The sequence below is a fragment of the Malurus melanocephalus genome, unplaced genomic scaffold, assembly GCF_030028575.1.
Source record: "Malurus melanocephalus ecotype Western Australia unplaced genomic scaffold, MMel_1.1 scaffold_24, whole genome shotgun sequence".
Classification (NCBI taxonomy): Eukaryota; Metazoa; Chordata; class Aves; order Passeriformes; family Maluridae; genus Malurus; species Malurus melanocephalus.
In genome coordinates this window covers 1,175,984-1,191,524 of record NW_026623256.1, presented here as the reverse complement: position 1 = coordinate 1,191,524, position 15,541 = coordinate 1,175,984, and the positions used below count along the sequence as shown (strand labels likewise).

At 51.5% G+C, this 15,541-nt stretch overlaps 1 protein-coding gene across 2 annotated transcripts in view; it reads right to left on the bottom strand.

Moving 5' to 3' along the window:
• PLXNA1 (plexin A1) overlaps positions 1-15,541 on the bottom strand; it is a 113,691-nt gene that overhangs the window by 10,505 nt on the left and 87,645 nt on the right. For both annotated transcript variants that reach the window (XM_057390265.1, XM_057390264.1), the window contains exons 22-30: positions 14,172-14,428; positions 10,232-10,298; positions 5,614-5,760; positions 4,838-4,997; positions 4,263-4,366; positions 3,733-3,829; positions 2,906-3,096; positions 2,145-2,314; positions 265-477 (exon numbers count right to left, since the gene is read on the bottom strand). In XM_057390265.1, coding sequence (XP_057246248.1) covers positions 265-477; positions 2,145-2,314; positions 2,906-3,096; positions 3,733-3,829; positions 4,263-4,366; positions 4,838-4,997; positions 5,614-5,760; positions 10,232-10,298; positions 14,172-14,428 — 1,406 coding nt within the window. The remainder of the gene's footprint in view (positions 1-264; positions 478-2,144; positions 2,315-2,905; positions 3,097-3,732; positions 3,830-4,262; positions 4,367-4,837; positions 4,998-5,613; positions 5,761-10,231; positions 10,299-14,171; positions 14,429-15,541) is intronic.

The following is a 15,541-nucleotide window of genomic DNA, read 5'->3' as shown; positions in this document are numbered from 1 at the left end:
AAACATCAGACAACCGAATAGTGGAGGTTGMTTTTAGTAAGGCATAAATGGCTCTGTGAAACAGTCATTGCAAMCACTTTCCAGGAGACAATCACGAGAAAGCATCATCCCCCAAATGAGAGGATCACCTTCTGCAAGCATTAGTACAGCCCTGTTTCACTCAGCTGCCAAGAGGAGCCCTCCCAACACCCAAATTCCCACGTCCATGAGCATCCACTGCCAGTTCCCCAGGAGAAGCAGGCAGCTATTGCCAAGTCTACTCACCTTTCTACCCAGCTCTTGTAGTTGGGGATGTCCTTGGCGTACAGTAGTTTGTTGGAGGGAGAGTCCTTTCCTAGCTTGTGCTCAGAAGTTGAGCAGGAGTCCATGAATGTCTGAGCCACCACRGATAGGCAGGCATCAGTAATACTGTTCTTGTGAATGTCGAACACAAACTGGGGGTTCTTAATCACATTCACCCAAAAACGTAGAGGTAGACTGAGGGATGAAGGAAACAGCAGTCAGCACCTGAACCACGCCCTGCAGGGCAGCTGGCACATACATGCACTGTAGCGAAGGAGCTCCCCATGACCCAGAATTGGCTAGGCTGCTTCTCCCAGCATTCCAGGGATGCAAACACCCTGGGTAAATGGCCATTCCTCCTCTGCCCACCCCTACACGGGCACAGTTCTCYGTGAAGAAATTCCTCAGCACTACCAACATCTCCAAAGGCAAACCAGGGCAGTGCAGATGTGTGGTTCCTCCAAGGGTTCACTCACACTGGCTGAGCCTCTGGGTCAAACCAGGCACAGTCCCTTTCTCTCACATCAATAATCCCTTCGAAGGCTCCATGCGGCATTTCACACATCTCCAGTATCRGAGGAGGGAGCTAACTGGACTCCTCAAGGGACTCATTAGCGCATTTAACACCAGAGGAAAATTTAGGCAGCCTCAAATGCTGGAAATAAAGCTCTCAGCTGTGGAGACAGCAGGTCTCCTGGTGAGCCATCGACTGTTTTTTTGCTGCACACTGACACGTGTGCCACCCTCCATGGATCCACTTCCCAATYCTGCTGCCCCTCTCCTCTCCCAGGAGTGCCTCAGAGCCTCCCCCCCCCAGAAATCCTCCCTGCTCTGCCATCCCCCAGCACCTACACTCAGTGAATGCTTTTATCTTAAACAAAACACACTTGGTTCCCCAGGACTTTCCTAATGAGGGTACTGGGTGCATGTACATATTTCATTTGTGAAAGGAATGGCCTGGAGAAATTAGCTCCACACGTCGAATTAGCGCCCAGAGATAAGCACAGGCATTAGTATGCAAGAGCCTGCGTGCCCAGCCCCTGAAGAGTGGGGCTTTTTTCCTCCCTTGCCTTTCACTCCTTCTTTTAATATAGGAAGCTGAGTTATAAATCAGTTCCAAGCACTTCCGCGCTCTCACATCTCCATTTAAAAATGTTTCTTTTCCTGCCCTGCTAATTGCAAACAGTTACTGAACTACACAAAAGCAATTTGGCTGCCATTTAACAAATGCCAGACACGGGGAACGTACGTACCCGTCTCCAGTCACGGCAAGATCAGAGAGATGGAATCAGTGAGGCAGCAGAAATGAAAAATGCCAAAGGGGGCTAAGGAGCCAACACCTGCCGGAGTCCCAGCCCCAGCACTGCACCSGGGAAGCCTGAGGAGCCGCCCCGCCCCAGTGTTCAGGCAGCGATTAGCAGAGCAGGGGCTGCCTCTGTGGGCAGGGCATGGAAGGTGTGCTCACACATCTCTGCTGACTTCGTTAGGGCAYGGCTGAGTGACAGCGAGGAGGGTGGAAATACCTTGGGGACAGCACGGATGAGAATTGGGGCTGGCATCCCTGGAGGAGCCCGGAGCATGGAGAGGCCAAGGTGAGATGGGAATGGAGCTGCTGTGGCTCTGCAGCCGTCAGGGGGAGCGTGGTGCTTGGGAKCTGGGGAAGGGCTGAGGGAGCATTGCATTCCTGGGATTTTTTTCTGAGAAGGAAGGCATGCGAGGGATTTACCCACACCCAAAATACAGAGATATGGGCCTCTCTTGTCCTGGATCGTTTCCAGGTACATATTTCTGCTCCCTGTGGGAGGGCTTGGAAGCTGTGATATTGTTAGCCCACCCCCCAGCCCTCTGTCCTTCTCCATTACCAGTTACTCTTCCAGGTGTGCCTGACATCATAATCATTGATCTGATGCTTATCAGCTTGTTCATCCAGGAAATCAAACATGTATTTGATGGCAAGGGGCAGAGCACTCCCACGGTGAGCTGTGCTAAAGATGGTCTCAAACAGGTCATCCACGAATTTCTGCAGGGTGCCCTGAAGAGGAGAAAGAGGAAAGACTGCTCAGCAACACCCTGTGCCAGCAGAGAGGAGACTCTTTGACTAATGGTTGGCCTCTAAACCAATTTCACTTCTATTCCTAAACCTGGAAGAGCAGCACAGAAGAGTCTGTGTAACCCTACTGGTTCTCAGTGGTTTATACTGGGAAACAGACACTGCAGTGATGAGGTATCWCCTTCACTGTATGATCTGGCATGCTAAAAGCATATAAGGAAAAACACCACATGAAACAAAAAAGTTTTGTATGTGCTGAGGAAAGTGGAACCTGCTGCAATGCCAAATGCCCAGGGAAATGGCCCTTCCCACATCACCAATTCTGCAGCTTTATCCCAAAAAASAAAGAAGCACCTATCCCAGGGCATCTCTGCTTTGGAGACCAGCAGCTGGTCTGCAAAGGATACAAGGAACAGTAAAAACACCAAAAGGCACAAAAAGCAAGTAGGAAAACCCAGTCAGGATATTCACTGAGGATTTCAACACACAAAACCATCCCAACTTTTGGACAGCCCCAATCACTACCCTTCCCCACTGAGATTTCAAAAGTCAGGCATCACCCCTGGGTCATACCTTGGTGGCTAACAGACGGGTCAGGTAGATTTCAGATACCATCTTGCTGCCCCGGTCGCCCTCCCTCTGGTCCATGTGGTCGTGGTTTTTCACCAGGTGCCAGAGCTTGGTGCCGCTCTCCAGGTCGGGGGTGATCATGGGGGTCCGTGAGCGCAGGCTGTCGGGGCTGCTGGCTGTCCTCAGCATGCTCTCTGCAAGCACAGGGCATGTTCCTTCCGTGCCACCTCTGCCAGCCCCACCATCCCCTCTACAGGAGCTTTGGGATTCAGCYTCTGCAGCCACCATGGACTGGGAGCTCTGCTGGGGACTGTGCTCACAGCCTGCTGGGCTCATGCAAGCCTGGCTGACGTACAGGGGTCAGGAGAACTGTGGAAGGAATTCTGCAGAGCCTGTCCTGCTCCCAGYACACAGGTGCCAGGATCACAGATGCTTCCTGTGCCAGTCTGAGCTGATCACACTATTCCCTTCCCAACCAAGGCTGCAGTACACCTGCCAGCACATTCGTGGGAGTCTTCAACTCTGCTCTTTYAAGTGCTAAGTGCCTCTGTGCTTATTTTAATTAGATTTCAGGGGAATAAAAGGGAAGGGATCCCTTAACAGCAGCCATCTAACATTTGTCTTTTTCCCCTGAGTCCCACACACTGCAAAGAAAGATGGCTCTGAGGACACCTGCTCCCTCTCCAMCATCAGAATAAATAGCGTGGTGCAGGAGAACTGGGAGTTCCGAGGACTTTGTTCATATGAATTACAGTTACAGTCACTTCCACATGCCCAGCCCAGTGCCACCTCTGCTGCCAGCCCAGGGGAGGATGCCCATGTGCACTCACCATATCTGCTGAGGGATTTGGTGAAGGTGGAGGAGTTGGAGATGTTGTACGCTGAGTTCTGCTTGGGCACCAGGGCTACCGAGGAGCCGTCCGTCACCTGCAGGCAGAGATGGGCTGAGCAGGCTGCCCCACCAGAGAGACACCRGGGGAACAGCCCCAGCACAGACAGAAACCAGCCCCAGAGGGTGCAGCTGCACTGCCACCCACCCCAGGRACATCAGCTCCAGCAGAGGAGACTGATATATCTCTGTGACAGCAGAGGGAAGGGGCAGAACAGCGACACACCAGAGAGCTCGGCATGAAGATGGCAGAGGAAGGTCAGAGCGGGAAACAACCTCTGTGAACCCTGGAAATGCCCCACTCAAAAGGATCATAAACATGAGGTGCAGGCAAGAAAGTGACTGCAGACCTCCTGGTCATGGCCCTGGAGAGCTGAGCCCAGGCCCTGACCAGGCTGAGGAGGGAGAAAAGATGCTGAAGCTAAAAGCAGCTGGTGATTGCTCAGTGTCCTCTGTCACAGACAGCCTCACCTGGTAGTGTGCCAGGGTGTTCAGCCTCTTCCAGTCATTGTCAATCTTTGTGGTGACATCTTCATCCTGCAGTATGATCCGGGCCATCCTGCCCTGCCGCCACTCTGTCCCCAGGAGAGAGAAGAGCTCGTGGTTAGTGGATAAGAGGAGCACAAAGCTAAGGCAAGGGTAGGGGCACAGTCTCTAGGCAGAGCCCTCCCACCCCTTTCTGAGCCCCAGGGCTGGTCACTGTCAGTGTTTTGGCAAATCCAAGTACTCAAGGAAAGCCAGTATCARTTTGACCCTGGTGATCATAACCTTTGCTCCTCTCCATTCCCCTGTCCCYGCTTTAAGAACACCTCAAGCCTGCAATTTAGAGCCCAGTCAGAGCCAAGGGGGCTCTTTTCCCCATCCCCTCTACTGGCAAGATCCACACTCTCGAACTAGGGCTCCCCACACACAGTCCAAAGTTGACTGAACAAGTACAAATGTGTTCTATAGGATATGTGGATTTTCCTGCCCTGCACAGACTTTTTGGCATTTCTGCTCTTAGTCACACCCCTCTTCCCCATGGGGAAGTGCTTGCCCTGTCTTACCCAGGTCCATGTCTCCAGCTTTGGGCCGCTGGGAATAGGGCACACCCTTGTAGACAGCGTCCAGCAGCTTCTCCTTCACCTGMGTGATGGTGTCGCAGTTCAGCACCTTGACAGGGATCTCTGGGGCATTCTCATTCTCAGGGTTCACGCAGTTGAGGGTCTGCACAGGGTTAGAGAGGCTCAAGTGAGAGGCTGTGACACACTGGCTGCACAGGCAGGTCCAAGCCTTTCCCCTTTCCCCACCTCTCCCTGCCACTCTCAAATCTCCAATTCCCAGAAAAGGAACACAGTGTTAGTGAAGGAATCCTGGGCCAGCAAACCATGCCCAATGCACCAAAGTCTATTTGAAAATGAGCAATACCCAGACATCTCCCCTCTCCTCCCCTCCCAACCCATCCTGGTGGAGACTGAGCTGCAGGTGAAGAACCAGCTGCAGGCTCAGCCAGGGGAAGGGTCTGTGGCACAAGCCACARCAGCATCTCTCATCCAAACCTGACATTTGCCAGGGATTTGCTCAGAGARATACAGAGCAAGGATTCAGTTCATGTTTGGCTTCCTTGGGCCCRTGGCAAGAGCAAACTTTGCCAAGGAAAGGCCCCGTTTCTGACCCTGAGATGGGCACCAGACAGGGCAAGAGGCACCCCAGGAACGCTGGAGAGAACAAGGGCCAAAACTCTCTCTGAAAGTATTCTGTGTGCCTCCAAGATCTTGTTAAATAGCTGGACCTGACACTCCTGGCAAGCACCAGCACCAGACAGGCTTCTGCTTGCACTAACCAGCATTTTGTAGTCTATCTGCTGCCGGATRAGCTTGTCCTCACTGAGGGAGTARCGAGCCTCTCCTGTGATGGCATCGATGGGTCCCTTCTCCATCTGCTGCTTGATGGCACAGTAGAGCATGAAGAGTGGTTCCCCAGCACATTCCTGCAGGACAGRGGGATGGAGGAGAGGAAGAGAGAGGAGTTAGAAGGTGCCAGGCACCAGCTTTGCTTTTTAAGAACCACCACCACATCAGAAGTCTCCTGCAGCATCAATCCCCACACAGAGCATTATAAAGAAACTCCATGCCTTGCTCAAGACTGCAAGGAAGGGGGTCCTTGGYAAAATTCACCTTGTGAAGGAACTCACCCTCTCCTTCCAAGCCCACTGGAAGTTGTTTGTCTATCAACCCCTATGCTCAGATTTCCAGAGTTTCCAGACACTTCTGGGTAAATTCTGCTCATTCTGAAAGCCAAAGATGAGGGAAAAGGGCTAAATTCAGGTCTACTGAAGAGCAGATTGGGTCTGGGGGCCTTGAGTATGGTCCCTGTCTTTTGAGCTGCCCCAGACAAGAGAAGCCCCGAGGACAGGAAAAGGCACACTGCAGTGGGACAGCCTGGGGTATCACGATGCAGTTCTGACATCTGCTAGAGCCCAGTCTCACCTGAGAGGTCAAAGGAGGTTTCTCCAAATGATGGCTGGGTACAGCCAGCCAGATCCACTGCGAAGSAAAAGCAAAGGGACAAGCCCACCCTGAGCCTCCTGGTGATGGAGGSGACCAGGCAATGAGGCTCCCTGCAGCTGAATCGTTTGCATCTCCACTGCCAAAGCCTTGTAGTCAGAGCCAGCCTGAGCCACCAGAGCCACATCAGCATCTATTTCATACATGCGAGGAAGGGAAAGGGAAATGACCAGACACTGCCCCCTAAAATATGCTGGATGCTGCATTTGGGAAGTGTAAAGGACCTGCCAGGGTTGGAAGCACCAACCAGCCTGGAGCCAGGATTTGGCATAGCAGGGCTGGGAGTGGACACCATTCATCACCCAGGGCCTAAACATCTTCCCTGAGCTGCATCCCAAYGAGCCCTTCCAGGTACAGGCATTAGCCCTAAGGGAGAAACAAGAGTACAATGGGAGCAGAGAGGATGGGAAGAAGTCCCAGCAGATTTTACCCCACTAGCCCTCATCCCTCCCTCTCGGCCGCCTCACAAATAAATTGTACTTTGGTGCAAAGTGCGGCTGCTCTCCCTGTCACCATATGCTGTTAGCATCTCGTTAGCATCTGCGGTAATTAAAGAGACAGCTGCTAACGAGCAGGAACAGGCATACATCATCCCCAGACCTTCCGACAACACGCCTGTCTTTGAAATTATGTTTCATTTGCAAACTTGGCTTCATTAAGTCAGCTTGGAAAAGTGAGAGACCCAAGTGGGTGCTCGGCTGCGCATCACTGGCTGCCCGGCGAGGCAAAGCTGGCTGCAGAGTGGTGAGAGCCCAGGGTCCYAGGGCACCCCAAGCCTACCCCTCTGGTTGTGCTAGAAAGACTCAAGTTGCCTTTTTTGTTAGCTTGCAAAAACTCCTTGTGGCCCTTGCAAGGCTGTGGAAGTGGTGTGGATGAAGGATATCTTGGAGAGGGACTCTTGGCTTCCATCTGCCGTGGTTGCTGCAGTGTCAGCCCACAGCTTTCCCCTCTCCAGTAAGGCATGGCTGCTSCCCCCACATCTGCAGCTCTGCACCCACCTCTGGGGATCCACACCAAGAGAGGAGGGCTCAGTCTTTCCCATATTGGCTTTCCCATCTGCTCCCAATGTGGATCCTCCCCTTAAAATGCAACACCTCGCTCCCAGCTTCACTGTCCCCACCAGCCAAGATACTGCTGTGGGTCACAGCTCACTGAGACATTGCAGATGAGGATGGTTTAGRGATCATCTTTGACAGAGACCAACAAAATGAACAGGGACCAAAGAAACCAGTGCCGGGCAGTTGACCTGAAATKAACTGCATCAGGTGAAATACGGGAGGAGACCACTGAGACATGGCCAGGTGGTCCCTCAGGTYGATGAAGGGCAGCCTGCCCCTCAAAATGTGGCTGTGCCCAGGCTCCAGCCCTTAAGCAGTTTGCTCACTGCTGGGGACCTGACTGAGGGGAGCTTTGGGGGGCTTTCCATGGCAGCTGAGGTAGAGGAGGGCAGCTACAGACACCCTGTGCATGCTCATGTTGATATGCTGGGAGCAGGCAGAGGCAAGCCAGCTAATTCCCAAACTGTCTTACTGACTAGATCTAGCTCATCAGGCACCTAATATTGTGCATTTTTCAGCACTTGTCTCGATTTATCCATCTCCCTTTCCCTGAGGTGTCTCATTAAGAGTCTGATAAATGCTACTACAGGGTCCTCCTGCAAGTGCCAGCCCTCGCTGGCTCCCCAMGCTGCTGGCCCTGGGCATGAGGGGCTGTCYTGTCCCTGTCCCTGTCCCTGACCTCAGGGTCTCTTGCCCTGCTCGGGGCAGRTTTGCTGAGAGCTGATCTGGCAGCTGGGCACATGGCTGTCTGCTGTATTTATTTATATGCACAATTACTGCGGTTTGGGGCACTTCCCCTGCTGGCAAACTGTCTGCTGTGATASTCTCCATTTACTCCATGGGCTTCTCCTGCTTTTGCTGCCACCTGTGATCCTCACTGCCCAGAGACAGGTGAAAACAGCCTCATGGGTMTCCTCTGGGGGGACTGACCCAGAAGAGGGCATGAGCACCCTCAAATCTCTTCCAGTTTAACTCAAGTGACTCAAGCAATGGAGTTTCAACCACTTCCCAGGGAGATGAATCCCAGTGTAACAAATTTCACAGCCAACAAGCTCATCCAAGCCCTCTGTATATGTTTCTCTTGTAATTTCATCTAGATCAGAAGTCTCTCCTGCTGCTACCACCCAGAGACTCCCAACACTGGAAATGTTTCCCCATGCCCAAGTCATGGTGTATCCAAGAACTCTCTTATAAAGAGGCAATGCCCTGGCCCCATCATCCCCACATCTCTCACCTGCTACTCTTCTCTCAGACCCACAACTGGTGATGTGCCCAGAAGCCTGTCTGAAGGGAGAGATGGACAGATGCAGGACAATGGTGGTGCATGAGCTGGCCCAGTGCAGCCAGGGACAGGCCAGGGATGTCAGGTCACACCCACAAATACAAAGTCCCCAAACCCTGTGCAGGTGTTTGCACTAGGTGTGCTGCGCTTTGCTCAGCCAAAGCATAACCCTKCTCACTTCAAGGAGCCTTGAGGGAGGGTATCCACAAGGACAGCTACTCCTGCCTGTCTCACCAAGTCTACAGAGCCCAAAGAGCCTTCTGCCAGTGTCCTACCAYATCCCACTGAGCACTGCTGCTGCAGGGCCCCACTGGGCACAAAGGGGCAGTGGAAGGCTTGACATCTCCCCATGAGCAGTACAGCTCCTCTCTTCTCCCACCCCTGGAAAGCAACTGCCAGCATGCCAGATAGATTTTTATAGATACAGGCCATTCCTCGACAGAGGCAAAAAGCCAAGTGCATGTAAGAGATATTATAAATCACCTCTCGTTTGATTTCTGAGTTCTRCTCAGACTCCTGCTCACTCTCATCTCTTGGCTGGAAATGGTTCAAACCCTCTTTATCTTAATAAGGGATAAAATCCCACAAAAACGGCTGTGTGCCACCCAGTCTCATTGCGCTGGTACAAGGCAGGATCCCAAGAGCAGCTCTGACAAACCAGCAGCAGGACCACAGACACCATTCCCAAAGCTGCAGCAGGACAGAGCCAGGGGTCCATGGGCTGGAGGTGCTGCTGTGCAACCTGCATGGCCATGGTGCAGCTCTGGCAGGTAGAAGCACTGGTGCTGATGGAATAAATGTTCTCCATATGGGTAGATGAACCAGTGGTAAGAACAGAGCTGACTGTGGCATCCTCTACTGCTGCCCCGATGAAATTGGGAAACAAGTGATCTCAAGCTAACAGGCTCTGCAGCCTGTTGTAGGTGCAGTGGAGAGCTCTGTCCCTGGCTGCCAGCAGGCCCCTCAGGGSATCCATCCCCACTGGGACACCTTTGGCAGGGGAAGAGGCAGCAGAAGTGGAGACGCTTGCAGGAAACAATTCCCCTACCACACAACCTCAGTAATGGAGAGATGAAGGAAAAGCAGCAGAGTTACATGAAGAGTGTAACTCATCAAACTACAACTCCACGAGGCAGAAATAGCCTCCAATCACAGCCATGCATACAGAAGGATTGGCTCTCAGGGCTTTTTCCTCCTGAGTTACACAAGCAAAGGCAAGAAGAGGAATGGGGACCACTCCAAGACTCAGCTGWGTTGCTTGAGAYTTATCTTTCCTCAGGGCACCATTGTTAAAATCTCAAACACAYTATGCATGAAGCAATCCTGATCTGGATTTCATTTCCCACACTCAGCTATTTCCCAAAAAGGAGACCAGAATCACATCTCAGAAAATCAGGAAGGGTACAGAGGTCTGGGAAGCAATCTCTGCTCTGGAAGGGAGCAACTATGCTCAGGAGCATGTCAGCCTGGGCTTTGGGTAGCACACTGCCTGTCCCACCGAGGCAGGAGCCACTTCCCTGTCCACACTGGGTTGCCATCCYTTCCCAAACTCACCTTCAGAAACTTGTACAGCAGAAATGTGAACCAATTTGTCAGCATCTTCTCTGCCACCGACTCCGTTCTGTAAGGAAGGTAGAGAGCAAAGCCATCAGCAGAGGATATTAAAGGTCTCTGATCTCACCATTGTCACTTCACCCTTAGACTGCAGCTAAATTATTTTTTGGCTTTAAAAGGTTTCATCTGGAAAGGCAGGAGGCTCAAAGCAAGGGGCACAACCTGACAACACAAGCTCTTGTGGAAAGCCTGCCCATCAGCAGCCCCCCAGGAGAGAAAAGCAAATTGGTCTCCAGCATATTTGGAGAACTGTAACAAGTCAAGCTCAACCTTGTCCCACTGGGAGTCTCACCCAGGGGATGAGCAGCTTTCTGCTTCTCCCTGGTACCTTCTACTYCAGTGAACTTTGCTTTTTCTACAATCTCCTATTGGAACCAGGCAGGTCCCTCCACAGGAGGATTGTACGAGACACCTSAGCCAGGAACCATTCCCCAAACCTACCTCAAGCTCCCCAGTGAAAGTACAACCTGAAAGAAGAGCTTTCTTATAAAGCAAGGCAAAGACAGATCTGGCTGGAAGCCCCTTTCCCCATCTGGGAGCTGCTGCTGCCTTCTGCTCCTGCAGTGCACTCTCTGCTGCCATTGCCCTGATGCAGGCCACCACTGCTGGTGATATGGGACTTCCCTGCAACCTCTCAAGTAGCCCTCGATCTCTAAAGCATCAAAGCCAAGGTCCACAGTAGAGCAAGAGGACATTGACCACCACCAGGCCACAGGTACATGGCCTTGGTTAAAGCCACCAACTTAACTGGAAACTTCAACCTAATTAAATTTTGATCAAACTTACCCCCATTATTAATTCAGCTGAAAACAAGGGGATTRAAGAAGGAAGGACTAAGAGCAGTGGTTGGAAGCTTAACCTCTTTTCCATGTACTTTTGGAACACAGACACTTTGCCAAGCTTAAGGAATTTAACCCTTCTGTGCTGGCATGGTGGAAGTTTGGAGTTTCTGTGTGTCTCCTCAGAGTGGGGTGGTAATGTAGGAGTTTGCAAGTGTACAATGCTGCACACACTTGTTCCAAAAGGAATTTAAAAACGGAGCCATGCCTCTCAGCTTTTGGATAGGCAATTGAAGGAAGGAGCCAAAGCCTTGAGAAAACCTTTATGTTGCTCCTAGTTTCCTAAAACATAGTTCAAATCCAGACACCTTTGTGCTCCATGGCAGCATGGCAAGGAAGGTTCAGGAGAGTTGCCTGTGTCTGCTGGGACAAGAGGGAGAGCAGGATCCCTCAGGATGGGTGTGAAACATGATGGGTCTGAATAGGATGTGGAGACCTTGGGGTGCTGTWCTGCAGCCAGGATGTGCCACAGCAGCAGAGAGAGGGACATGGAGCATGGAGGGAGCTGAGGATGACACCAGACCCTGGTGAACCATGCAGCCCTACAGGTGCAGTATAAAATGCCCATCTCTGCAYCACACCTTCTCTCTCTGCCATGAGATTAAAACTCCCTTTAACATGTCCATTATTTTGAATATGGCCTTCATTCCTTTTAAAGTAAAAATGTCAACGAGTCCCTCGACCCTCTCCAGTTAGTCTTCTTCAGCTTATCTACTCATTAATTATCAGATCAGTCATTTGCAAATGCAGACAGTCCTGAAAGCACAGGCAATACTAATAACCTCAGGGACGTGGCTGCATTCYTCTTGCACCAGGGAAACAAATACAGACGGTTGACTCAAAAAACAAAATCCAGAAAGAACCAAAATGTTAGAGCCACCAGAAGGAGTCCCACTGCCCAATTCCATGCCCAATGGCACTCCATGCTCAGCAGATGGGCCAGGAGCAGCTCCCAATGRCCAGATGGCTGGGGCAGGAAATCCACTTTCCCAGAGCTTATTCAAGCTGACTCAGTGTCAGATGGTCCCTTCCAAGGTTTTCTCTTGTGCTAATGGGGCTTAGCCCTTTTTGCCCACCCTGGAACAGCACAGCCCTTCTTAAACCATTTGAGGACAGCATTACCTGAACCTTCAGGGAAGGGAAGGCTTCATGCCCCCACCAGGAAAGAATGTTCCCACAGGGAACAAAAAAGGGAGAAGGAAAAGGATGTGGAGAGAAAGCCAAGGGAGGAGTGGACTGCAGATATTCAGCAGACATCCTCCCTGGCCCCAGAAAGGACCTGACAAGGCCGTAGTGCTTATCTGAAGTGCCACCACTCAGGCTCTGGCGGATGTTTGTCTTTATCCACGATAGAGCCAGATGCCRCAGCAATGGGGGGATTATCCAACAACCAAATAAATAAATAACAGCTCTCCCCAGTTAGATCAATGCTAATCCAGTTGCCCTGGGCGGTAAGCACACTCTCACACCCAACAGCAGGGCTAATCAAACAGATAGAGAAGCACAGCCCTCGGCACCACTCGCTCCACGCCGTGGCTTCAAGAACAGCATCTCTTTGTTAAATATCACTCAGGGAGGCAGAAGCAAGGTGCTGGCCAGGGGACCATATCCCTGTCCTAACTGCAATGGCCCTCGAGCACTGTGGCTGGGGACTGGCAGTCTTTGGGCACTGGTGCAGGCTGGGCTCTGCCCTTGTGCTGCTGCCACGGCTCAGCTGCTGCCAGCCTCTTCATGATGCCTTTAATTTATATTTTATTGATTTACTTCAGGAGCTGGAAATGCATTCTAAATATTTCAGTGAAACCTGGTGTTAAGGAGGGATGATCAGAAGGGAAGAGCCTAAGAATGCACTCAGGGAAGAGGGATGGGGAACAGCGATTGGCACCTCCAGGATTCACCCCACTCACAGACAGCTGTAGGTCTGCACCACACACCCCATGACACACGGCTAATGAGTGTGTTTTGAGACTTTAAGAGCACCCTTGTAATGTGATAAATGAACAGAGAGTGTAAGAAAGCAATGTGCCTAACAAGGTGGGCAACATGGATGTAACTGGGACCAGCTCACAACTGGGCCTTCTCCATGTGTTTCCACAGGCCAAGCACAAAAARCCTGACAGGCTTTGTCCAGTCTGGCCATGCATGAACATCAGTCAATGTTTGARAGATGCTCTGAGTTTCTTGAGCCTTTCTGGTGCCATGCCAGCCCTGTGCCTCTCRGCCATCCCTGCATCTCTGCCAAAGGCTGGTGGCACCAGGCTGCTGGAGGTGGAGATGGGGAGGCACCGCATGGCATGCAAAGGGAGAAGATGGCACAGAGGGCCTTGAGCTGAACCAGTGGAGCTTATTAATAGTTTTTGTTCAGGACTTGGTGTATCTTTCAATATTCATCAGCCCGTGATGAAGGAGAGCTCAGAGCTATCGTTAAATATTGATGGGGCAGCAGACTCACGGCAGGGCTTGGCAGGCTGCCTCCTGCTTGCACTTCCCCCGGCCCTGGCGAGACTCCTGGCTCACAGATATCTGAGTGACTTCCCCAGGAAAACCCCCATGTGCCTGGCAGGGCGGGTGAGGCCTGAGGAGACAGTGAGGAAAGGAGGACTCCTGCCTGCTGCCAGCCCACAGAGGCATCCACACAGCCACCAGGCAAGACAAGAGCTGCCCCACATGCTGAGAGATGTGGGGGCTCTTCCCTTCTCCAGGTGATGTCCAGCAGCACACCCCAGTGCCCCACACCAGCATGTGCCCTCCCTGCACCAGCCTGCTGAGCTGGAGAGCACCTTGTTCTCTCCTCACCAGGCAGCACAAGCCCACAGAGGCCAAACTGGAGTAAAAACATCCCACAAGGCACCTCCTGAGCTGGCTGGGGCTGGGTGGTCCCACTCCCTCTCACACTTGCACGCAGACAAGCAAGGAAATGCTTGACCACAGACTCAGTGCTCACACTGCCATCACTGATGGCACCCCCAAGGTCACCAGCTCGTGTCACTGTGTTCCAAAGTCCCTGGGCACTGTCCCACAGCTTTCAGGGGGACACTCACCTTCTCAAGAGCAGCTTGGGGTGGTTCTTGCTCTCCAAGTTCTTCTCAATGAGGTCAGAGAGGAGCTGTTTGAGCACCCCCGTGGCGTACTCCATCTCGCCCTGCAGTGCTGTCATGATGAGCGAGGCCACGTTGCCGCGGTCCCGCATGGAGAAGCTCCGCTGGGCCTCCAGCGTGCGGATGAAGGTCAGCAAGAAGTGCTTCTTGTTCAGGAGCTGACCAAAGAGGGTCAAGGACTTCTCCACATTGGCCTGGACCTGCAAGGATAGAGCAAAGCTGAGAGACAGGCATGATGGGGAGGCTGACAAGGAGGTGGCTGGGCTGAACCACGCCCTGAATTCACCCTCAATCCCACAAGAGGAAATTATGAAAAAGATCAAAAAGCAGCTGAATTGCTCTCTTCCTACTACCAAGCTTCCCCTACAGTGATCAATCTCAGCTCCCKGAAAAGTGTTACATAGTTTGTAAAATCCCAGCATCAGGTTARCACAGTCTCAAGGCATCAATGTATATATCTATGTCTATATATACACACCCTCCCATACAAAGACTCTCTCCCACTTGTGTGCAGACACATAAACACACTTCCTTCCCATAAACAAACACTCCTTTTCTCCCAAGCGCACACACAAATTATAATTTTCAATTTCAGCTAACAAGCAGCTCAATTCCCACCCAAGTCACTGCAACATGTGCTTTGGGTATTGCACAGAAAGCAAATAAAGCCACAACCCCGAGCTCCACCAACAGCAAACCCACCTGGCTTCTGGGGAATGGATATCAGATAGGGAAATAATAGAAGAAATCTGGCTTTGTCCCTCTCCAGACACACCCTGAAACAGTCCCTTTACTCATGAGACATTTGAAGGTGTAYCTCTGACCACCCTTGAACTGGGATGCTTTTACCCCTGCATTGCCATCAGCAGCCCAGCTCTGGTCAGCCCTGACCACATTCATTACCAGAAATGAGTATTTTTACAATGCTCCGTTTTCCCAYTAGAAAAGATGGTTTCCTCTGAACAAAAGCCTTTCTGTGGTAAAACATYGATTTTTTCTTTAATTCCTCCCCTTGTCTTCCCAACCGGGAGAACGAGCATAAAATATCGCTTYATGTCGGTATTTGGAGACAAAACAACACTTTTCATTTCAAAACACCAACTCAAAATGAAGAACAGGGTTTTGACACATCAAGTCATTTCACTTCAATCAAAACTTTGGATTGGTGCTCTTCAGTTCAGTGAAATTCCTCACAGTTGTAACTTCCCTCTCCAAAATACTCTTCCCAGCTGGACAAAACTCCTGTTTCTCACCAAGTCCTTGTCAATTTTAAGCCCCCGTGTTCAACTTGCTGATCATTAGCAGAAATAAAT